This window comes from Phoca vitulina, unplaced genomic scaffold, assembly GCF_004348235.1.
Source record: "Phoca vitulina isolate PV1807 unplaced genomic scaffold, GSC_HSeal_1.0 scaffold55, whole genome shotgun sequence".
Taxonomy (NCBI): domain Eukaryota; kingdom Metazoa; phylum Chordata; class Mammalia; order Carnivora; family Phocidae; genus Phoca; species Phoca vitulina.
The window spans coordinates 1,909,076-1,933,446 of record NW_022589758.1 but is presented as its reverse complement, the minus strand read 5'-3'; the positions used below and the strand labels follow the sequence as shown (position 1 = coordinate 1,933,446).

At 43.3% G+C, this 24,371-nt stretch overlaps 1 protein-coding gene across 4 annotated transcripts in view; it reads left to right on the top strand.

Moving 5' to 3' along the window:
- PIR (pirin) overlaps positions 1-24,371 on the top strand; it is a 101,837-nt gene that overhangs the window by 72,306 nt on the left and 5,160 nt on the right. For all 4 annotated transcript variants that reach the window (XM_032389532.1, XM_032389531.1, XM_032389528.1 and 1 more), the window contains 3 exons: positions 8,871-8,915; positions 17,596-17,678; positions 24,221-24,287. In XM_032389532.1, coding sequence (XP_032245423.1) covers positions 8,871-8,915; positions 17,596-17,678; positions 24,221-24,287 — 195 coding nt within the window. The remainder of the gene's footprint in view (positions 1-8,870; positions 8,916-17,595; positions 17,679-24,220; positions 24,288-24,371) is intronic.

Below are 24,371 nucleotides of genomic sequence, written 5' to 3'. Positions count from 1 at the left end.
ATATATCATCTTTAGGAGAGAACAGATTAAATTGATAGTGTAAAATAAGAAACCATTCTAAGAGTTTAAGCACATTTCAGCTTTGATGGGGGTGTTTTGGGTTTTTTTTTCATAGTTTCAGGTCCTACTTAAAAATCTTTTTTCTCTTGGGGCCCCTGGGTGGCTCAGTCGGTTAAATCTCCGACTCTTGATTTAGGCTCAGGTTATGATCTCAAGGTCGTGAGATCGAGCTCTGTGCTGGGCGTGGAGCCTGCTTAAGATTCTTTCTCTCCCTTGCCCTCTGCCCCTCCACCCCCCCATAAAATTTTTTTTAAAAATCTTTTTTCTCTTAAAAACAGGTGCCAAAATATGCCGTTTGATACTCTTAGGGCATTTATGGTGTTCTCTGCTTATTTCAGGTTTCTACTGTTTTCTGAACCTTTATTTAATCCTTAGAGTTCTATATATTTTAGTTCCTAATTGTCTTGGCCTTAATCTAAGTTCAAATGCCTAAATCATTTCTATTTTACAGCCCTAAGTATAATTTTATGATTATAACTACATATTTGAATTATTTTCTGAAATTTTCTGAGCAATTAAAAACCAACTGTGAGCACTGTATATTTAAAGATGAGAAAAAAAGGGCGCCTGGGTGGCTCAGTCGTTACGCATCTGCCTTCGGCTCAGGTCATGATCCCAGGGTCCTGGGATCGAGCCCCTCTTCGGGCTCCCTGCTCAGCGGGAAGCCTGCTTCTCCCTCTCCCACTCCCCCTGCTTATGTTCCCTCTCTCGCTGTCTCTCTCTGTCAAATAAATAAATAAAATCTTTAAAAAAAAATAAAGATGAGAAAAATGTCCAAATAAAGCTAAGAAATAATAGTAATGTATTATTTTAGTTAAAAATGATCACATTAATATATCTCAGTGGTGGGGAAAACTTCCCTGTAGATTTAGTCTGTAAAGAGCAGGAAGCTCCCAGGGGATTCTAATGCTTTTTTTTTTTTTTTTTTTTTTTTTTTTTTTTTTAAAAAAAAAGTAATCAGCAGAGCTTGTCCTCCAGAGGGCTAGGCTCCATTCTGGGCACATAGAAGGCTGTCTTCATTCTAGAGAGCTTGTGCTGCTAATAGATTTCTCACCCAAAATGTTAAATTTTATTCATTTCTTAGTTTTTCTGTTAGTCTCTGGTGCAGTGAATGTTCAATATTATCAGTGGTGGACTGAACCACAGGGGAAGGTTTTCTTGTAGGTTGCAATTCTTCTTGTTAAAATATAGGACCTTTAGAGATAGCTCTTAATGGTATATGCCTATGGCTTATAAACATAGACTGAAGTATGATCATTCTTGAGTATATAAAACATTCTGAGTATATTTTATTCTGGAAAGCCAGTCATCTCAAGTGTCTTTATGTTGGTACCATTCTATGCAATATCATTGGGCATTTTATCACTGATGTCACCAAATTTGGTAAAATGGGTGTTCTCTTGTTTTCTTTTGCTAGAATTCCTACAAGGTCATGTAATGACCTACCTCTTTTCCTATCTCTTTGGCAGAGCTATAATGCCGATAACTCTCTTGTTGTTTGTGTTTACTAATAAGATGGGGGTGAAATGCCTGTGCTTGGCGAGCTTGTAGATCTAGTGAGCTGTCAGCTGCTGTATGATCAGAAAACCCACCTTATGGTACCAATTCTAGACCGCAGTGTTCAATGGGACACAAACAATACCCTCAGTGCCACAGGGTTCTTGGTGAGGACAGCAAGGATCCATTCTCTACACTTTGGGAAATGACGTTGCTGAGCTTTGCTCAGTGTATGCTGTGGTCCAAGAGACCAGTCGGCTTGGAGTTGAGGGTGGTGCTCTGGGGACCGTGGGGCCATCTCTGTGACAAGGACCCTCCTCTGGCCTGGCTCACAGCTTATCCGAAGCATGGGTAGCAGCCCCTGCAACCTCGTGACGTGTATAAAGTGGGAGGAAAGTGGAAAGTGAAGGAAGGCACAGGAATGGGGAACTGGCATTTGTTGTGTAGGTAAGGTGACAGCATGGAGCACGGACGCGTGTGTAGTATACACGTACGCGTATGTGTTTACACCGGGCCCACAGTGTCACTTGGTCAGCGTAACAGCCGCGTTGTACATATTATTTCCTTATTTGACACACCAGGAAACTGCCTCAGGCCGGCTAACAGTCTGCTCCTAGGTCGCCCTGAGGGTCTTTTGCTGAATTTTAAACCTGTGTTTTCTGCTTGTGATTGTGTGCGTTCGATTGTGTTGCCTGTTTTATAGTTACTTCATTCCTTTGTTTTCCGTGGTACCACAAGGTCCCTGTAAGGTTGGCTTCGGCCTTCCGCTTCCTCCTTCCCCCGGAGGGGTTTCCTGGGTTAGAATGAGCCGAGAAGGTAGGACGAGCAGAGGGGCGACCGTACTGGAGAAGCAGGACCAGACTGAGAAGAGTCTGTCTGTTAGGGCCTGGAGTCTGGGCTTGTCCGGGAGAACAGAGAGCCATTGAAGGGTTTTAAGTGAAAGGTCCCCTTAGCTGTGTGTAGCAAATGGATTGAAGGCAATCAGGGGACATTTCTCTCACCTATAGGATTTTATCTGTAAAAGAAAAGAAAGATAGGAAATATGGCAACACGTATATTCATTATTTCCTCCTTTGTGCTCTTCTGAATTTAAACAATTAAAGCCTTGAAAATAAACTCTAAAGTTGGGGGATAAGGGACGCCTGGGTGGCTCAGTCAGTTAAGGGTCTGCCTTTGGCTCAGGTCATGATCCCAGGGTCCTGGGATTGAGCCCCGCATTGGGCCCCTTGTTCCGCGGGGAGCGTGCTTCTCCCTCTGCCCTCTGCCTGCCACTCTGCTTACCTGTGCTCTCTCTCTGACAAATAAATGAATCTCTAAAAAAAAATAAAGTTGAGGGATGAAACCATTTGGTCTAATGACGAGGAAACATCAGACAAACCCAAACTGAGGGACATTCTACAAAATACCTGGTCTGTGCTTTTAATGAAAAGCATTGAGAAAGTGTTGCCCATGGAAGGAGATTCGATGTGGGGACTAAACTCAGCCTGTGACCCAGGATTAGAGCCTGGCCTGGGCTTCTGTTTTGGGGTTTGTTTGTGTGGTTGGGTGGTTGGTTTTTTTGTATTTTTTTTTTTGTTTTTGTTGTCCATAAAAGACATTACTGAGACATTTGGCATAATTTGGATATCTGTATATTTTTTTTCCATTGGTACCATATCAGTTTCATAGTTTTTATAAATATGCTATGTTTATGTAGGAAAATATCCTTGTGTTTAGGAAGTAATATACTGCTAAAGAACAAAAATTGAACTGAGTAAATCTGAAGATCGAATTGGCTTTATTCAACAGTTCATGATTCAGGCAGCATCCCATCTAGTAAGGTAGACAGGGGCTCCCAGGAGTTGTAAAAAATGGAAGATTTTTATAGGCAGAAGAAGGGTGGGACAAGATACTAGCAAAGAAAGGAAAGGATTGTGTCAGCCCTGGGTGTCTTTCTTTTTCATGCAGATGACCTTACCTAGGGGTGGTCAGGACATTTCAGGGTGACTCTTAAAATGTCACATTCCTGGGAGAAGTTGAAAGTTGTAATTAAGGGGCACCTGGGTGACTCAGTCATTTAAGTGTCTGACTCTTGATTGCGGCTCAGGTCATGGTCTTAGGGTCGTGAGATCAAGCCCCACATGGGGCTCCAGACTCAGCAGGGAGTCTGCTTGAGATTCTCTCTCTCTCCTGTTCCCCCCCCCCCCCCCCGCCACTGCTCATGCTCCCTCGCTTGCTTGCTCTCAAATAAATAAATTTAAAAAAAAAGAGAAAGTTGTAATTAAGTCTTGGCTTGCTGTCTTGGGGGACAAATGACTTCATTTTGAACTTCTTTTTTAACAATACTGAATTATTTCAAGGTAAAGGGATATCATATCTATAAACCTGTTCAAATATTTCAGAAAAAAATACACATGTATTTCTAGAGAGAATGATAAAGCATATTGTGATAACATGTTAGCTTTTAGAGAATCTGGGTGGGTGGTATTTGGTAATTCTCTATATTATTTTTGTAACATTTCTGTATGTCTGAAATTATTTCTTTTTTTTTTTTTTTTAAAGATTTTATTTATTTATTTGAGAGAGAGAGAGAGCACAAGAGGGGGGAGCGGGAGAGGGAGAAGCAGACTCCCTGCTGAGCAGGGAGCCCGATGCGGGACTCGATCCCGGGACTCCAGGATCATGACCTGAGCCGAAGGCAGTTGCTTAACCAACTGAGCCACCCAGGCGCCCTGTCTGAAATTATTTCAAAATAAAAATTAAAAAAGTAATTTGCTTAAGTGAGGAGGGGGAGGAGAGGATCAGGTGGGTCTTCTCCCATCCCAGATCACCAGGCATGAAGTCCATGGCGACGAGCTACCTGCCCAAGATGAACTTAGAGCCATGGAGAGGGTAGGGGAGGTGTCATGAGTGATGTGGTTTGAAGTGGTGGGGTTCAGAGCCGATGGCCAAGAAAGAATTCTTGAGATGTCTTCAGTGCAAAACAGTGGTTTTATTAAAGCCCGGGGACAGGACCTGGCAGTGAGAGCTGCACTGGGATTATGAGGAGCGACTGATTATATACTCTCAGGTTGGGGGGGGAGGGTTAGTGAGAGCGAATGTCTCTAAGGAATTTTGGAAGCAAGGTTTCCAGGACCTCGAGGGGGCTAGCTATTGTTAGGAAAAGGTCATTTATGACTGTCTAATAAAAAGTCATGAGACCCTTCAGATGTGTATCAGTGGGCCATATGCTTGGGGGATGATTGCCAACATGTATCTTAGGTGGGGTGGGGGGGGGGAGTAGAGATAAAGGAAGTTTCCAAAGGAATTTTTATATGTTAAAGTAGACTCACAGGATCCTGGGGGTCAGGCTAAGATTGCCTCTTGCCCCTAGCAAAGTATTACCATGAAGGCAGCTGAGTTCCTGGAGGAATGTCCCTCTACCTGTTTCAAGGACTTGTCCGCGAGCTGTAAGTACTAAGGACATTTTTTTTCCCTTGTGCCTCTGTTTCCCACATCACATGTGTAGAGAGTAGCTGTAAAATTCATAGAAATAAGGAACTCTCCAGCTGAGGCAGGAGGAGGATGAGCTGGGTTAAAGCAAGGACGATAGGCCAGGAAAAGCTCTCACTAGGGACACTGGCAAGAATTGGAACCTCCCTGGAAATGAGAGCAGAAGCCACAGAAAATGATTTTCATATTTAAAAGTCTTACATTTTTTTATGTTTGACTAAAGGAGGTCCGAGTTAACATGTGGTGCTGATTAAACCATCCTGCGGGGCCAGAGGTGAAATGAGACCTCCGACCCCTGCTCTGTCAGGGCCCAAGGGAGGGGAAGGGCTTCCCAGCTGCCCAGCGCCAGTAGCGTGGAGACCCTGTTGGTGGAAGAAAGGAAACTGTAGGGCCTGTGACCTCTGACAGAGCAATAAAAATGCGGGGATGGCATTAATTCCTGGTGCAGGGCATAAAGTTGGGGGGGAGGGAGCAGGGAAAGATGAGAAGGACCCACACACCTCACCAGAGAGCGCTTTACTGATGCAATCCTGCTCTTCGCAGAGAAAGACTTCTCATAAAATGTGGTGGTTCTTAAACATACAGGAAGTGTTCACACCATTAGGCTCTTGTTTCACTGCAGCTGGAAGAAGGCAGAGAAACAAGTAATGGTGAAACAAGAAAGGAATTTATTTATTTATTCCAACACCGGGAATACTGCAAACTAGTATCTCAAAGATTATCTCCAAAGTGCTGAAAATACGTTCCGGTTTACAGAAGGAAAATGTGGGACATGGTTGAGTTGGGTACATGCAGGTGGGCAGTGAAGGTCAAATCAATCAGGGTCTTGGAATCCATCATGGGAGGGGTTTCGTTGGCTCAGGGTGGTCCTTATTGCTTGAGAGGCTAGTCTCAGGTCCCATCAGGGGATGCTTTGCTCTCAGGGTCTTCTGCCTGAGCCAAGAGACAAGCCGGAAAGAATAGAATCAATTAGAAAGTTTGAGGACAAAATGTAGGTAGTTGGAAGTCCTCTTTCAGGTTTAGCAGAAGCAAGTGCACTCGGACAACATGTTAAAAAGAAGGAAAAAAAAGGCAATTTCCCCCTAATGCTGTGTGCCTTCCAACCAGTAACATGAATTTTGTTACTACTGGTGAAGAAGGGCTCTGTATGCTAGTAGAAGACTTTTGCAAGGGGCAAAAATAGGTGAATGCATTTACTACATTGACTTGGCCATGACTTTGAGCAAATGTTTGATCCTTCTGGATCGTGTATAAAGATAAAACAGAAACCCAACCATGGCGATTATGTGTGGACTAGTTTTCTGTTTGGTGGGTGAGTAGGAATGAAGCAGAGAGGGCGGAGAAGAAATGAGATTAGACCAATTAAAGTAGTCCCCAATAAAAACCCAGTAGGGCAATTGAGAGCTTTGAGGTTTTGTCAAAATCAGGAGCCATTAATTTTTTAGTACCTTTCAAGCACAAAGAGGGGCTTGGTTACGTAAATTATGATGCGTCCTTATACTGGAATGCTTTGCAGTCTTGCCCGAGGATGAGTTATTTCTCTCTTTTGACATGGAAAGGTATTCAGAATAGAACATTGAGTTTGTTCGGGTTTTTAAGCAAATGATACCTAGCGCCGAAAACAAAAAAGAAACTGAAAGCATAAATATCAAATTGCTAGCAATGTTTATGTCAGGCCAAGAATGAAGATTGCAGAAAGATTTTCAGTTTAGAGATTACACACTTCTAAGTCTTAAAATACGTTTTAAATTTATGGGTATGAGGTTTTTTTTTTTTATATATAATCAGAAAAACACAGCGAGGACATTTGCACTTTGAAAAATCAATTTAGGGGTGCCTGGGTGGCTCAGTCATCAGGCGTCTGCCTTCAGCTCAGGTCATGATCCCAGGGTCCTGGGATCGAGCCCTGCATCGGGCTCCCTGCTCAGTGGGGAGTCTGCTTCTCCCCCTTCTCCCACTCCCCCTGCTTGTGTTCCCTCTCTTGCTGTGTCTCTCTTTGTCAAATAAATAAAGAGAGAAAGAAAAATCAATTTAAACAATGCTCGGTGGTGGATTTTTTTAAAAAAAGCAGCGAGGAAAGGGGTTTTGTTGCAGAGTTTCGTTACATGTCAGGCTAAATAGGACTGGAGAGGCTGAGCATCCATGAGAAGGTGGAGAGAGCAGTGGAAGTAGGCTGTGGATTGTTCGCCTGGACTTTCAGCATCACTGAACCTCCCTCCCCCAAATTGCACAACTCGTACAGCCCAGCTGGGCCTTCTTCATCCCAGTGCCTCCGCCCACGGCACATGCACAGGAGTGAGTGCTGTTCCCTAACTGCTGGGAGACTGGGCACGTGGGTCCGGAAGGGAGAACAAGTAGGGGTGAGCCGTCAGCAAGTCGGATTACTTCCAGAGGCCTTAAACTGAGTCTGATAAAATCTCAGAGAGGAAAAACTGGGAAATTGGAGGGTGAAAAGACCCCCTCTAGCGTCCGCCCAAGTGTTTTGGTCTGTTTCACCATCCGTTGGATTTTCTTAACCAGACTTGGTTGATGTTGAGTGTTATCAGTTATACCGTCTCTTTGGTGCCTCTCTTGTGTGTTTCAACCCCCCTGTCCTCGCACCCGCATCCCTAGAGTATATGTTGTCCTCCGTGATCCTTCCACACCTGCCTTTGCTTTGTTCACTCTGTCACCACGTTGACTCTTGCACAGACTCCAGTCTGGGCCCTGCCCTTCCACTTTGAACTCTACCATCCCACCTCTTCTCCTTTTCCACTGAAGGCACACAAGTGATGTCCTGATTCTGTTTTGAGCTTGCCATTTCTGGATTCAGGTCTCCTGGGGGCCCTGCAGCATCCCTTCTGGGCCGTGGGTACGAATACCCATGGAAACCCAGTGCTGGCTGGCATCGGGAGAGCAAGTGGCTGGTTGTTTGTGGCTCTGAGCTCTTGGCCCCATGGGTCACAGTAGGAGTCTGCTGAATGCTATGTACCCTCCTCCCAGAAAAGTGTACACACTTGAAAAATTGTGTACGCAGTTCCAGGGAGTGCACGGACCATCCAAACCCCATGTGTACCCCCAAAGATCATGCATCCCCAAATCCCTGGAACTGATCCTCTATTTTAGGATAGATGAAAAGGAGTGAGTTCACTAGAAACCAAAGTAAACTAAGTAAAGTGTGTTTCTAGAATTTTCTTCACACTTAAAACTACCTGGAGGCAGGGCGCCTGGGTGGCTCAGTCGTTAAGCGTCTGCCTTCGGCTCAGGTCATGATCCCAGGGTCCTGGGATCGAGTCCCACATCGGGCTCCCTGCTCGGCGGGAAGCCTGCTTCTCCCTCTCCCACTCCCCCTGCTTGTGTTCCTGCTCTCGCTGTCTCTCTCTCTCTGTCAAATAAATAAATAAAATCTTAAAAAAAAAAAAAAAAAAAAAAAAAACTACCTGGAGGCACAACGAACTGAAGATAAACCAGATTGGGGTGTTGCAGTTATTAGCATGACGTTAAAACTGGAGGGAAAGCTTTGTTAATACAGCTGTTGGCATATAGCTGTGTAGTCAGGTGAATTGTATACTGCCTACTTGGGTGGCTCTAAAACATAGTGGGCCAAATCATTTAGGTTTAGGGGTACGTGTATATGTATGTTAATGCATGTGCGAATGTGGGAGTATATGTTTTTAACAGCTCACAGAAGTTAAAATTTTAAATATGTATCTAAGAGAAAATAAAGGATTTCATCTCAATTTGTCTTTCATGTCTGTTAGAAATATTTATATTTCATAGAGAGTTGTTGAATATATCGTTATATCTTTGTTCCTTTTGGCATTATGGACACTAACCTTTTAATGTTGCTGGTCCTTTTTCAGGATGGACAAGCTTCATTTATACCATATCTGGAAATGTGTGTATTGGTAAGTGATGATGGTGTTGCTTTGGGTTCAATTGCACTGAAATTTAAACTACTGAAGGAGAGGGAAAGCAAGATGGAACCTCTCATGTAATGGAATACTATGCCGCCTTCTGTCCAGCACCAGCCCTCTTTACATCCTAGTACATCCTGCATCCTGGTACGCCCAGGACAGGGCACCTCTCAGCTTCCAGCATGTTCAGTGAGGGAGGAGAATATGAACGGCAGGCCCAACAGCTGCCATTTCACTGTGGCCTGTGTGTGGATGTAAGGTCCACGCATGATCACGCGGGTTGACACCTTGTTAAGAGGTTGGCGACCTCCGTGCTGATAAAGGGATGGAGCTCTAATGGGCTAAGGAGAGCAGGAATCTATCTCCTGGGAGGTGGAAGGAGGTGAATTTGCGGTCCCACGTGCCACTGAGAAATCTCAAAGTTGCTTTTCTCTTATTTTAAGGGTTGTACACCTGTCTCTTGTTGAGTCTAGTCTAGGAGGGATATTCAAGACCCAAGCAACTGTCATCTTATAGATGACGAAAGTAAAGTCTAAAGAAAGATCTTTGACTTGCCAGGATTATGCCTTGGTGGACTGGGGACCAGAACCAAGGACTCCCCAAGCCCGTTTCCCATGCCGCACGCCATCATCTTTGTACCATGACAGCACAGCAGCCCCACCATGGAACCTGTCTTTTCCAGTCTCAACCTTATAGCCAGCCCCGCAGCAGAGTAGGCTGGCTTGTGTCGCCCTGTCCTCCCGGAAATGGCCCGGGTGTCAGGCACGTCTCTCTGTGGGACTGACGGAACCCCGCGGTAGCGGGTGCTCTGGGTGCCCTCCCCACAGCCCCGAGGCCTCAGCTCCGCGGAGCTCGCTGGCCAACTTCTAGCTCGCCAGTGGGCTCTGTGTCTCGTGGCCTGAAGCTTGCTCTGAAACTGGGAAGGCTGCTCTCTCTGCCCCACTCAGGGCAGGATGGCGGTCCTGGCGAATTGACATTCCCAGAAGCTACCTCACCCCTCAGGTGGGATAACTGAGTGCTGTGTGTGAGGCCTTTTCCTAGCCTTTCCCCGTGGGCTTATGTCCCAGCCACCCACACACTTGATGACACACTCTTCTTTGTCCTCGTTCCCTTACCTAACTCTCTCAGTTCCTGGACTGTTGTTTCCTGTGTCCTCCTCTCGGATGAATTCCTTGCACTTAAATATGCATCTCAGACTGTGATAATAAGAGGACCAGCCTCCCCTCTCCCCTCCCCTGCCCCTCATGACAGTGATGCGTGGTGTGGATGGGGGGGGGTGGGGCAGGCCAGGAGTGTCATTTCGGAGACCCTCTGGGGTTGTGTGGCCTCCACCCCCCTCCTGCACGCTAGCCTCCTCAGCAAGAACTGTCTTCCTGGGGCCCTAACGTGCCCACCTCCTGGGGTGATACAGCCCCGACCGCTGGCTTATTGATAACATCTGCTCGGGACTTGAAGGCGACACCCAGAGCCACTTAAACCATTCTTTATAATCTCTGAAAGGAGTTCAATTGCCTCAGATTACTCTTCTGGAAAATAGTGGTAATACAAACCCATGTATTTTGATGTTATACAGTAAAAATGGCCTTAGTTCCTCTTTCACTGAATAGCATTTCAATTACGGGTCAGAAGCAAAGTTCACTTAGCGTTTGAAAAAAGGTGAAAAAAATCAGTAGTAGTATCCCAAGTGTCACAAACTGTATTAACCATCTGAAAGAGATGAAGCATCATTTGTTGTATGATCTTTTGAAAATCATGAGTATCACAATGTAACTTGATACACATGGAGAGTAAAGACTGTTTTTGTGGAGGTAGCACCCATTGACTTAGGATTTCAAGAGAAACAAAATAATCTGCACAAATGGAAAGTAATAAAGAGAGCATGTGAATTCTGAGGTGGTAAGGATACCGGAAATGTTAGTGTAGAATGAGAAAGGGCAGGGGCAGCAAACTTGTTATAAAGGGCCAGATAATAAATATTTTCATCTCTGTGGACCATATACAGTTTGAGTTGCAACGACTCTTTCCTGCCCTTCCAAAAGCAGCCACAATAATACGTAAACAGTTGGGGTGGCTGTTCCAATAAAACTTTACGGCCACTGAAACGTGAATTGTGTATATTTTTCATGTGTCATGAAATGCTATTCTTTTGATACTTTTCAACCATTTAAAAAGGATAGAAACCTTTCTTAGCTTCTGGACTCTACAAAAAGCTCATATTTGATTTTGGTTTAACTGGTGGTGTGGAGGATGAAGGGGAGAAAAATTAACAAATAATCTTCAAAACCTGTTTTTTTAATTGAGGTATGGTTGATGTACAACGTTACATTAGTTTCAGGTGTACAGCATAGTGATTCAACAAGTCAGTAGGTGATGCTGTGCTCGCCACACCTGGAGCTCCCATCCGTCGCCATACAACACCATTCCGGACTATAGTCCCCATGCTGTACCTTTCATCCCTGTGACTTATTCATTCCCTAACTGGAAGCCTGTACCTCCCCTTCCCCTCGCCCATTTTGCCACATCCCCCTCTCTTCAAAACCTGTTTTTTTTTAAGATTTTATTTATTTGAGAGAGAGAGAGAGCGCTAGCGTGAGCATGAGTAAGAAGAGGGGCAGAGGGAGAAGCCGACTCCCCGCTGAGCAGGGAGCCCCACGCAGGGCTCCATCCTGAGCCTAAGGCAGATGCTTAACCAACTGAGCCACCTAGGCGCCCCCACAAAACCTGTTTTAATCAGTAGTTACAGCCCTGTTTTCTAACAGACCCTTAGTCCCAGAATTCAACAAGTGAAAAGCTCAACATTTGGAGGGGGTAAGAATGACCTATACATCCCCTTGTTTTTCTTGGGAAGGCAGGCGTTTCCTGAGCCATTTCTGTTCACTGGCCTGGTCACCTCTCATGACCGTGGGCCACAAGTGCAAAACATCTGGCAGGAAATGGGGTCCCAGTCTGTAGCGTTGGAGCGAACTTGCATCTGTCTGGGGTAAACTGGACCATGGAGAGAATCCACTCGCCTAACTGGCCCCTTGGAACTCTGCTTTAGCCAATGAGCAACTGGCCAAATGATCTCATTTGAATTTTATCTTCTTCCTTTCCTCCTACCCTCCCATAGAAATGTTAGTGAGAAAAACAAAAGGGCAAGAACAAATCACCAGAGGAAAAACGACAAAGCAGAGATAGCTATTAAATATGTACTGACGTATAAAATCTATAAGAGAGAATCCGGAAAACGCTTTCTGACTTTACTGCCTCAATTTTATTGTGCTTTTAAAACCACAGATGGCAGGAACTGATAAGCAAGTAATTGTCTTTTCGAAAATGTCACGCCACCTCCATTCTGTTGGAATAGATGTTATAAATGTGCATTGAGCTGGAATAAATAGACTGCCATTTGGGTTGAGACAATAATCTGCGGAGATTCCATAAAATGGAGATTTAGGAGGACTCAAAAAATATTAATTGATGCAGGAAGTTCTTGCAAGACAGATATTGGTACGTTGTAGGACAGGTGGAGGTTTCAGCAGGACAGATTACTGGAGTGAGATCTTTGACAGTCATCATTTACTGAGGCATCAAGTCCTTTGACCAGCCCTCAGCTGACATCTCTGCAGTCTAGGATAAAAAAAAAATCGAAACTAAAAACCGCACGGTCAGAAAGCCAGTAGATCCCAAGTATACTGGCGCTGAACCCCTTCCCTGCAGCTGAGATGGAAATAACATTACACAGTAACACAGAGATCAGAGGGTAGAGGAGTTTATATCCTGTATCCCCGCAGCGTGGGACAGTTTATCAGCTTGGATGTCAGTCTCCTAGAGGGACCAGTATCAGGTATACTGTTTTGGCTGAGAAAAGATATTTGGAAATCTAAAAATACTTGTCTGTGGTTATTGAAATGACACCTAACTGGTTTATGCGGGTAGTGAAATCTTTCAGACTTACTTAAATAAGTCATTATTCACGCTTAGTTTGTGCTCAGCCCTTTGCTTCTGGTTCTGGGGGGTATAAAGTTTGACACCGCTCCTGGATGTCAATGAAGGTGGGGAAACACTTAGAAGCCCTCGGAATTGACCTCCACTTACCTAGAATGAACTGGACTGAGAAGTGTGCTCATTCCATGGGGACTGCCTTGCGTGAGGTGCTTTGAACACCCAGGATGATCAGCAACCCTGGTCTGCCTGCCCATTGCTACTCCCTCCAGCCAAACTGAGGCAGTTGTGATTGTTCTCAAATCTGTTATGCCACTTGCACCGATAATTGCAATTATGCGATTTAATGAAACACTATGTAAATTAATGAAGTAAGTATAAAAAAGAGTTGGTATTTTTAGGGGTGCCTGGGTGGCTCAGTTGGTTAAGTGTCTGCCTTCAGCTCAGGTCATGATCCCGGGGCCCTGGGATCGAGCCCCACGTTGGGCCCCCTGCTCAGCAGGGAGTCTGCTTCTCCCTCTCCCTCTGTCCCCCCACACCGCCCCCGGCACGAGCTCTCTCTCTCTGTCTGTGTCAAATAAATAAATAAAATCTTTTTAAAAGGAGTTGGTATTTTTAGAACAACTAAGTCCAGTGCTTTGTAAAAGTGAATTGCTCAAGAAGAGCTTTTGAAGATGACAGAAAAAGAATGGGGGCAACTGATCTAGAAGGATTTTGGTGGGTATAGTCATTATAGGTGTGCTTTCGAAAGACAGGGCTTCAATCCAATCAGCCAACCCACCTTGACTGTATTTCTAAAAATTGGCAAATGTGCGCACATTTACACTTTAAAATGTTGTGGAGGCAGCTGATTGTCTCTTTCAATTAATGATCCTGATTTCATCAGATAAGAGGGCTTCGACTGTACATACAAAATTGATGAAATCAAACTCTAGTGAAGTGCCAGCCTGTGTGCATTGGCCAGTCACTGGGATGGCAGTCCTTAGAAAGAGAAGAGAAGGGAAATCTGGCATATAGGGAAAAGTTGCCCAGCAATTAATCACACACTGAAGCTGCCGCACTAACTTGAAAATATGTTTTCAAGTATTTTGCCCTTTCAGGACTGCTTAGGCAAACCAAAATATTTGCAATTCAATTGTTTTCAGTTACATCTTCCTTAACTGCCCTATTAGATTTAACATTCTTGGCGAAGCTTCTCAATGGAAACTATTTATTATCTGATTTGGCTCTGTTTGTAATTGAAAGGAGTCAAAAACAATAAAGTATATTTTCTTTGAGACTAATTTTAGGTTCAAGAGATAACCAGGTGGGTGAAATAGCATAGAAAGAATAAGAAGATAGAAGCAATCTTTGTTTTCAGGGATCCTGTTGTAAACATTTCATAAAACAATACAGAAGCTAAAGGTACACTTAGAATGACCTGGAAACCTCACTCCAGCCTCTGTAACAAAGGTCTACCTTAAGCTGGAGCATTTCACATGGCCTCTTCAGAATCAGCAGTGTGATTCCTCCCCTAGAGCAGCAAAGAGAGTGGGCAGAAATTTGCGCTCCATGTAAAGGGAGGATTGGTGTTCTTAGGACAACATGAACTCTTTGCTTCTGAATTCACGTGTGCTCACAGACCCATGAACACCGCAGTCAAGCAAGCTCTCCTGAGAGGAGGTGCAGAGGAATCCCAATTCTGCATTATTTGAGAGTTGTCTCTTGCCAGCTCACTCCATAAAGACAGGGGAGGGGCTGTATAAGTTGTTGGGGTTTATGTATTGTGGAACATGCTACATCATAAAATGAGGGGCCAGGAGTAGAGCTTGTGGATAACATATATGGGCGTTGTGTATGAATGAGCTGAAGATAAAAAGACATGGTCCATTGCGCCCAGGGAATCTCAGTAAAGCACCCATAATAAAATGCTTCTTCATCTCACAGTTAAAGATATTACCCAGTTCTAAACGTGGTCATTCTTAGACTCCCAGACCTCTCAGTTTTATTGCCAAATCCATGCATGAGTAGAAAGCCTGAGGAGGCCTATCGTTCACTTCCATGACACCTGTTGACCTAAATCTTCGATGGAGAAGGGACCTTTAGTGGTGCGCTGGGCTGGCTGTTACAAGCTCACGGGGGCCCATCGAGCACCTCTTCCCTGACCTCACACCTCACATCAGTAGCTTGAAATTGACGACAGTGGGAGCCTTTATGCCACGGAAATGAGCATGCTTCAAATCGGGTTCGTTCTCCCGCTCCAACTGGAAAGCCAGTTTTATTTTATTTTTTATTTTCTTAGATTTCATTTATTTGTCAGAGAGAACGAGCGCAAGCTGTGGGGAGCGGCAGGCAGAGGGAGAAGCAAGCAGCTCTACTCTACATTCTCAGTAGTGATTCACATGAAGTGTGTTTTGGGATGGCCATGGCACTGTAATGGGAGAGGAAAATATCTGTGATTTCTACTGGAGATGGAGTCGGCGGCCCAGCGAATACTACAGTGTGGTTGTTGGCTACATTCATGACCAAAGGAAAGGCCACATCTCAGCTAGGTGTTCGTGAAAAGAAAGATGTGGTTTATCTGCCATCCAGTGATTGCTCTGAGTTCTATCCATGGGTCCAGGGGCTGCACTGACTAGGTTAAGAACTCCCACTCGGTTAGAATCCTATTTCACATTTGCAAGCATCACAGTGAGCCTTGTTGCTTCACACAGGTTATCTCCCAAGTGGAGTTTACAAGGGAGGATTTCTCTAGAAAGAAAAATAGCTTTGTTTGGACTCCGGTAGTCACAAAATTCACAAATTACGTGTCTGTTTATATAATAATTCCTCAAGCTATTATTTTCATTTAAATAAGCATCCCCTAATTGATTAATCAGCTTTAACGTGTCAGGGGGATGCCCATATTTATATCCCCAAATGTCGTGAAGATGTATCCCTCTTAGATGTCTCTGTGGGCTTTTCTCCCTGCTTGCAATCTTTTCTCTGTTGTCCATTTGCATGTCTTGGTTTTTTACCCAACTGAAAGAACCAGCCCAAACCCCACCTCCTGTCTCTAGGCTCCTGTGGCTATTCCAGCCCACCGTGGCTTCTCCATTCCCTACCCTCGTGCAGAACCACTGCTGTCATCTTCAGGTCACTATATTATTCTGTTCCTAGTGAGGATCCTATTGGACTCCTCTCTCCCACTGTTGCCAAGTCCTTTAGATTCTTTCTTAACCCCACCTCTAAAATCCGTCCCACTCTCTCAGTTCAGATTGTAATTCGATTTTATTTATCCATTTGAGAGAGAGTAGAGAGCGCATGTGTGCGTACTAGAGGGGGGCAGAGGCAGAGGGTGAGGGAAAAGGACAAGCAGACTCCCCACTGAGCATGGAGCCCAACGCGGGGCTCGATCCCAGGACCCTGAGATCTGAACCTGAGCCAAAGTCAGTTGCTTAACTGACTGAGCCAGCCAGGTGCCGCCAGACTGTAATTCATTGTCACTGAGACTGTGATATTAAACACCTAACGGGTCATCCTAACTTCACTCTTGCCCCCTCATTCTATTCTACACTCTGCTCCCAGAGTTATGTCTTCCAAGACATAGATCTGACCATTTCACACCCCACTCTCTCCTCAGAGGCCCCCCACTTTATGTGGATAAGCATGGCTTCCAAATCTTTTCTTGATCTGAAGCCAGTCTACATTTCCATCATTCTTCCCAGAGAAACGTCACAGCAGTGGTAGAAGGATCACCCTTCCCCTAGAGATGCCCTGCATGTTCCCCGCACCTTACCTTTGCACAGGCTATTGTCTTGTCTAGAATGCCCTTTCTCCTAGCTTTTCCCAGTGTAGGTCTCTGTAATCCTGCAGAGCTCTATTCAAGTCAACTGCTCCACAACAAATCCTTAGGGCCCCTAGACCTGAGTTAGCCCCTACACCTCTATTCTCTCATTGAACTTTGCTCATTATTTTATTGTTGCACTAAGACACAATTTCATCTGTATTTCATCTGTCAGTCTCATTATAGAAGGGATAGAACCGTAGCCATCCTGAAAACACCCCCCCCAACACACACAGCATTTAGCACAGAGCCTTGTTCATAGTTCACTAGCTATCCCACTTACTTAGTTTTCAAGGGAATTACTCTCTGATTCTTTAATGAAAATATATTTAGCTCCTCCCAATGAGATTTGAGTTATTTGTTTAAAAGGAATCTGAGGGGTGCCTGGCTGGCTCAGTCGGTAGAGCTTACAACTCTTGCTTCTCAGGGTCATGAGTTTGAGCCCACGTTGGGCATGGAGCCTACTTAAAAAAAACAACAACAGGAATTGGCTTTGCTCTTCTTTGGATTTTCTCATAGTACTAAGCACTTATGGGTGCTCCATAAATACTTGTTGGCAGGAATTAATGATGGCATTTACTAATTTTCCTAAGTATGCTTAATTCTTATGAGGTATGTATAATTTGCTCAAGGAAGCATTCTTATTAGCATGTAATCGTGAAGACTTTGCTTATTAATTGAACTGTTAGACCTGCTATCAAAAGTATAAGTGGAAACATGATGCAGGATTCACCTCCCTGTTCTTTTCTACATTGGAAGCCAGCCAGTTTCAGACTTTAATACTTGCAGATATAATCAACCAAGAGATTTAAGGAGATTCCTAAGTCTCCTATGTCTGAAGTTAAAATGAATATTACAGTGCTAAGGAGTTAACCACATTTGTAACCATGTGATAAATGTACTATAAAGAACGTTCGATTTCATGGGTCATCTTTTTTATAGGGCCTGATGATGCACAACAAAAAATAGAACCTCATCACACAGCAGTGCTGGGGGAAGGTGACAGTGTCCAGGTGGAGAACAAGGTAAGTATTAAAAATCGTTAATTTTCTTAAATTGCACTTTCTACTAGTTTACAGGTAAATGCCTGAATCTCCAGTGCAGCTGGAAATTTTTCTCTCTTTCTTAGGCAAAGAAACTATACCCCACGTTTATTATCCCCTTTCATTAACCTCTTTATTTCTCTTGGTTTGTTTTAAGGTTTTCTCTATACCCATTGCTCATCTTATGGACTCACCTGAAGTCTCTGTTGTTTACCCCTAGACATTTGAATCTGGAGGCAACATGTCTTCCTTGTTTTCTTTCTTTAGACACTTGATTTATTTTATTTTTAGACTAAGCGAAAATGGATCCGCCCTCTGGGAGTGTAAATATAGATCTCCATGCTTACTCACAGAGAGCCCTTTGCAAGTCAGCCCCATTTCGAACCGAGAGGAGCATATGATGCATTTCGTAGTCCCTCTTGTGTTGAACCCCTGCTTCTTAGGTAGAGTTTCTGAGATTTTAGGAGTCCCCTTGCCTAGTTTCTTCCCTGGCTCTCTTTCATTCCCTTGGGTGATTCTCTTACTCTCTTGTGAGCCTGCTAAGCCAATCTGATGGCTTTGTGTCGTTTTCATAAAGAAGATTGAAGAGAGAATTGTGCAAAAGCCTGTGACAAGCTGAATTTTTCAAAGTATGGATGAAAACTACTTCAGTGTGTAGGTGACTGGTGGAGAGGCAGGCTGACTGCCGTGTGGCGCTCTGCCCCTGGGGTTGTAGAATGCAGTGGATTTGAAGTATTACTACATCCTAGCCCACTTTTCTGGCAGCTCACCTACTGCTGCTTTAGTCATCCATGGCACCACCATGAACTAGGAAGTAAGTAGAAAAAAATCCTCCAGGGCACCAGAGAAAATGCAGATCTTGGGGTCCGTGCCCTCTCTTATTAGGTTGAACTGTTTGAAATTGCTACTTTTGACCTACGGAAATGACAGTTTCCTTTGTGCCGACCCCGTGCAGGAAAGAAGCATGGAAGCTACACATAGGCCAGAACCTCCTGATAGCAAATTTGTTTGTAACATTATCCAGTTTAACTTGACACCTCCGTTCTTCCTGTAATCTAGCAGAGGGCACATTGCAAATGAGAAGGACTCGGAAGCTGGAATGAACCGCCAGAAAGTTGCCGAGGAGAGCCAGAAAGACAGGAGGCAGCTGGGAGAGCCAGGAGTTGGCGAAAATGTCAGTTCACTGGCTCCAAAGGCACCATTCTGTTGTGGGCACTTCTGTCATTAATGCTGTGTACGAGCACAGCTGGAGCAGCAAGGCATGAGAATGATTTCTATGAAAAAAAGGATTTTAGAAAACTAGCATTTCAATGGGTGTGTCATGCTTATGTCCGTGGATAGCAGCAAGTCCCTGTAGATTACAACGGAGAAGGAATAGTGAAGGTATCTAGGTAGCTTAGAAAGTTCACTGATCTGAACGCCTAATTTAATAGATAGTCATGTCAGATACATGTTACCTAATGAGGATTTATACTTTAGGCCCGAAGATTCAGGGCACATAACAGTTTCTAGAGCTAGAAAAAGCCTCTGAAGTGTCCTGATTCACTCCATGGCCCCAGGTCAGGGTTATCTGCACTGGGAACTGAGCTTGAGGATTAAAGAAGGAAGATGTGACTTCCTAATGCTCCCCCTAATCCCATTTGCACTGAGTTGTGGTCAAGAATAAGGATTTGGTATACTCCCTGGCTTCCGTCTAGCCCTTTCAGTACTCCTTACTTCTGAGTCTTCCACCAATCATGCCTGTCTACCTGGTTAACCAGTGGTATGTGTGGTTTCCTCTAGAGTGGCCAAGCCTCTGGGGCAGGAGAGGGGGGCACCGAAGGGTTGATGTGGATCACGTCTGTCCCCAGGTTTCCTGCTCCATCTTAGCATTTGACTTGTCTTAGGGTCAGCACATTTTCGGCTTCAGGGACCCCTGTCTTCTTGCAGAGGGTGGATTGTCCTCTGTGACTATTACTCTGAAGTCTTCCATGGCAGGTAGCAACTGCAGGGGGCCTGGTTTATGCCAGATTTCAGAGTCTTTAAGCCAGACCGTTGACTTTTTGGAGGAAGCCCTAACTCCCAACAGTGGCTTCAAAATAGTCTTAACTTATTCAGAGTTCTTAGAGATTGGGATCAAACCCATGCTGCACTGGGCATTTAATCCTGGACTGTACTGATGACCCTGAAACAGCCTCTGTTTCAGGGAGTAAGGCTCCCTGTGCTGCTTTGGCCCACAGTTGGTGCTCTGGGTGCCAGGATGGCTCCCTGATCAGGAGCACATTGGTTTGATATGAAAGGCTAGATGTCACCTTGAGAGACATGTCCTATTGAGAAAGTCTTAAGCCTCACGCATCAGCAGATTCACTTGTAGTTTGTCAAGGTAGACAATCGGTTCTTCATTGGCTGCCCCCAAAACAATATTTGAGAGTCACGATACTCTTAACTGCCACCATTCATGGGGAACTCAGTAAATGAATACAGATTAACCTTTTGATTCAAATACAGATCAAAAGACAGAAATAAAACAAAACACCCTATTAAAGCTAGAGACAACTTTTTTGCTTATTTATGGGTAAAAATTCATAACCATTAATTTTTAAAAACTGATAACAGTTCGTTGTTTTATCTTTAAATTGGCCTAAGAAGTGTGAACAGTGAAATCCAGTAAGAACAAATGCATACAATTAAGTCAAGCTAAAGTTCGGTTTCTTCCTGGTAATTGTTTTGAGGTAATGTATCACTATGAAAGGTGTCCTTAAACCAAAAGCATGCCCCTTAACTCATTCTCAGAGTCCTACTGCCATCTCAAGCTTCAGAATCAATCAGACTGTGAGTCCATACTAACAGTGGAGAAGTTATCAACACCTTCAGTGAATCATAGGGCCTTCACCTGGTTATTGATCATTTATTGTTGGTATCAGTGGAACTCAGGACCTATCTTGGCAATAATATTTACGGGATAACAAGAGCAATTTGTAAGAGGAAATTATTCAGTAAACCCAGAAGGGCCTAACTCTGAACTAAGAACTCTGAGAAGGTTCACTGAAGTCAAAGACATGGTCTGGGCTGGAAGTGATCATGATCTTCAGGTGGGGTAACTATACATGAAGCAGTAAGTGGGCTCCCGTTGCCTTTGTATGGGGTCTTTTCATCAAGCCCTAAAAGGTATTTACTGAGATCCTCACAGGGACTCATGTCTGAAACAGCTCTTCATTCTCTTTCCTTGTGCATGATTTTCATCATTTGACATTATACACAAGGTCACCGTAGATGAGGACTTTTCAAGGTAACAGCAGTTGGGACTTTTAACCACATCAGCACTCTACTAAAGTACAGAAAGATGATTAGCTTTCACCAAAGAAGGCTAGATAGGGAAAGAAAAAAAGATACATTTAAGAAACAAGAAAAGGACATCAAACATCTGGTTTAGGGTAGAGGAGAAGGGGCTACTGAGAGGTTAATTTAGTGGAAAGGTCATTAAAGGAAGTGTGGACCATCATTCAGGTTTCTGAAATGGGAATCCAAACTCCTGACCTCCTCAACACCCAGCAGTGAAATCATTTTTCATTTCACATCAAATGTAAGTGTCCCTTTATTATACTGTCCAAATTATAAATGGAAAGTCATCATTTGATCTAAGTAATATCAAAAGAAGCAAAACTCTTATTTTTAAGCTTGATCATCATTCCTAAATGTGTAAACTGGAAGATACTTTGTCATTCACAAAAGGTACATCTTCTGAATTAAGAAACTTACATTCTTGGGACACCTGGCTGGCTCAGTGGGTGGAGTGTGTGACTCTTGACCTTGGGGTTGTAAGTTTGAGACCCATGTTGGGTACAGAGATTACTTAAAAATAAAAACTTTTTTTTTTGAAGAAATTTACATTCTGAGGAGTTGGCACATCCATGACCCAAGGAGGTCGGCCATTCCTCGCCCCTTCTCCCGTAACCCCCAACCCTTTCTCCGCCTGCTGACCGTAAAACTCAAGCGTGTCTCTGAAAAAGCACCTCAAATCATTATGCAATGACATCTTCATTCACATTAAATTATATATGATATAGTACCGATGATCAGAACTATTTTTCTAAAATACTTTTCTTTCAAATGTCTTTTGATTCACACTTAAATTTCACCATTTCATAGTCGTTCGGGAATAAAGCTTTCTTGATAACTGCATTTTTTAAGTTGAATTTTTAGTCATTTAAACGTGATGTTGGAAAAAAAAGACATCATTTCCGATAGAAACCCCACCCTTTCCTGTGGGCTTAGTGTATATTATACACAATTTAACTTGTTCATAACCTTGGATCATCAGCATGTGTATTAATTATTGTCCTGAGCTATAATGTATGATGATGTCGGTAGAGCCTGTTGGCTTAACTAAGTGGTCCTAGACTAAGTTTTAAGCTTCTGTGCCTGTTTTACATAGTCTTTTTTTTCATTTCCATCATTGATCTTAAGCTATTTTCTTGTATTGCTCTATAGTAGTTACTTTTCTGTCTTCCAGCTCTGAATCCCTCATAGATCTGAAAACCACAAAGCCTAATTGTTAGCATGATGTCTAAAGCAAGAATAAGTAGGGACTGAGTGTCTGCACTTAGTTTAAAGCAGTAATCTTTAGTATACGGAGTTTATGACATCTCTTTTTAAAATGTGAACTACCAGAAGCCTTTTTTAGGCGTTTTGATTTTCAGGTGAGTTCATGTTAGCATACTGTGACAGCAGGTTGGGTTATGGATAGGTAAGGTGATGATGTATAAATAAATAGAGCCTGGAAATGGTTAAACAGAGATGTTTTTTAAACACGAAGAACTGATTAGTGCACCCGCTGGGTGGCTGTGCTAAATGACCCCAGCCCTGGGACTGTAGGGAGTAAGTTACGACTTTTGCAGAAACCGTTCTACCCCAGCTTGCCTTTTAATACTTTAAAGTTGGAGGCAGAAGGAGAAATCAATTTCAGTCCTGTACAATATGAATTTTTTTTTAACTACATGGAAGTTTAAAAAATTATTTATTTTTGTTGAATCCAGATAAGTCTTCTGGTACTAGTAACATTATAATGATTTCTACTTAATAAGCTTTGTATTAGAAGTATATAAATATAATATGATGTAGTATAATTATCTTACCACATATTTAGAAGTAATGTTATATTAGGGGCGCCTGGGTGGCTCAGTGGGTTGAGTGTCCAACTCTCAATGTTGGCTCAGGGTTGTGGGAGGGCTCTGCCCTCAGCAGGGAGTCTGCTTGAGATTCTCTCTCTCCTCTCTCTGTCCCTCCTGTGTACGCTGCCTCTCTCTCTCTCATAACAATAAATAAATCTTTTTTAAAAAAGAAAAAAATTAAAAAAAGAAATATGCTATCTTATTAGAATAGGGTGAAGTTTTAAACAATTTTTGAAGGCTTTGTTCTAAAGTTCCTCATCATTATTGCTTTATTATTTTATTCTAAATTAGATAGACCTAAAAGATGCCTCCAAAGAATTACGTAACGTTCAGTTCTCTATTAGTGATTAACAAATCACCCTAAACTCTAGTGGCTTACAACAGTTACTGTTTCTCACAAGTGAGGTGGGGGTTCTTCTTCTGCTTTCTCTGGCATTGCCAGGTCACAGGACATCAGCGATAGTGGGGGTTCGGAGTCATACTGTCAGTGTTCTCTGGAAGGATTCCTGTAGCAGCTTAAAATCTCCCAAATGATCTATAAACGTGTCTTTTTCCCTGCATCCACACTGGCACTGGACATTGTAATTCATACTTCCAGTTTTGGGGAAAAAATCGAATCTTAATTCTAAAGACAAACTTTTAGAGACTTTAATATAATAGGACCCGTTTGGAGAGAAATTTACCTGAGCAGATGTCACCTGGATGTTTTTAGAAGGTTCCATTTAGTGCAACATTTCTGGGTCATATTTTACATTAATAGCAAAAAATGTCAAAAGTAATCAAACCTTACTTTTGGATTTGCATAGATAATGTTCCCTTTTAAAAATTGTTAATGGGAGATTATAAACCCTGTAATACGATAAGCAAATCCCATGGTTTGTCTTAAGGGTGTTTCCGGTTAAAGAAAATCTTTTAATTTGCATTCTCCTCCTTTATCTGAGAAGGTTAATCTTTTGGTGGTCTGGACGTACTCTTGAGTGCTGATTGAGAAGACCAATCATCTTAAGGAATAAATGTTTCCATATTGAGTGTTACACAGAAAATACTTCTGGAATTTATATTCAGAATTAGGAACATCATCCATCTGGCCAGCATGTCAGCTTCAAATTATTCCTAATTTGACATTCAGAAATAAGCATGTTTAGGGTGCTGCCTGGGTGGCTCAGTCAGTTAAGTGTCTGCCTTCGGCTCAGGTCATGATCCTGGGGTCCTGGGATCGAGCCCCATGTTGGGCTCCCTGCTCAGCAGGGAGCCTGCTTCTCCCTCTCCCTCTGCCCTTCCCCCTGCTTATGCTCTCTCAAATAAATAAATCAAATCTTCAAAAAAAAAAAAAAAAGCATGTTTATTGTTTGATGTTTTCTTCCTTAACTTTAGGATCCTGAGAGAAGCCACTTCGTCCTAATTGCTGGGGAGCCATTAAGAGAACCAGTTGTCCAACATGGTAAGCCTCAAACGATGGCAATTTTCCTGGTTGATTTCTTTTTCTTTGAAAGTAGTATACATGTATAGTATTATGGGGAATAAT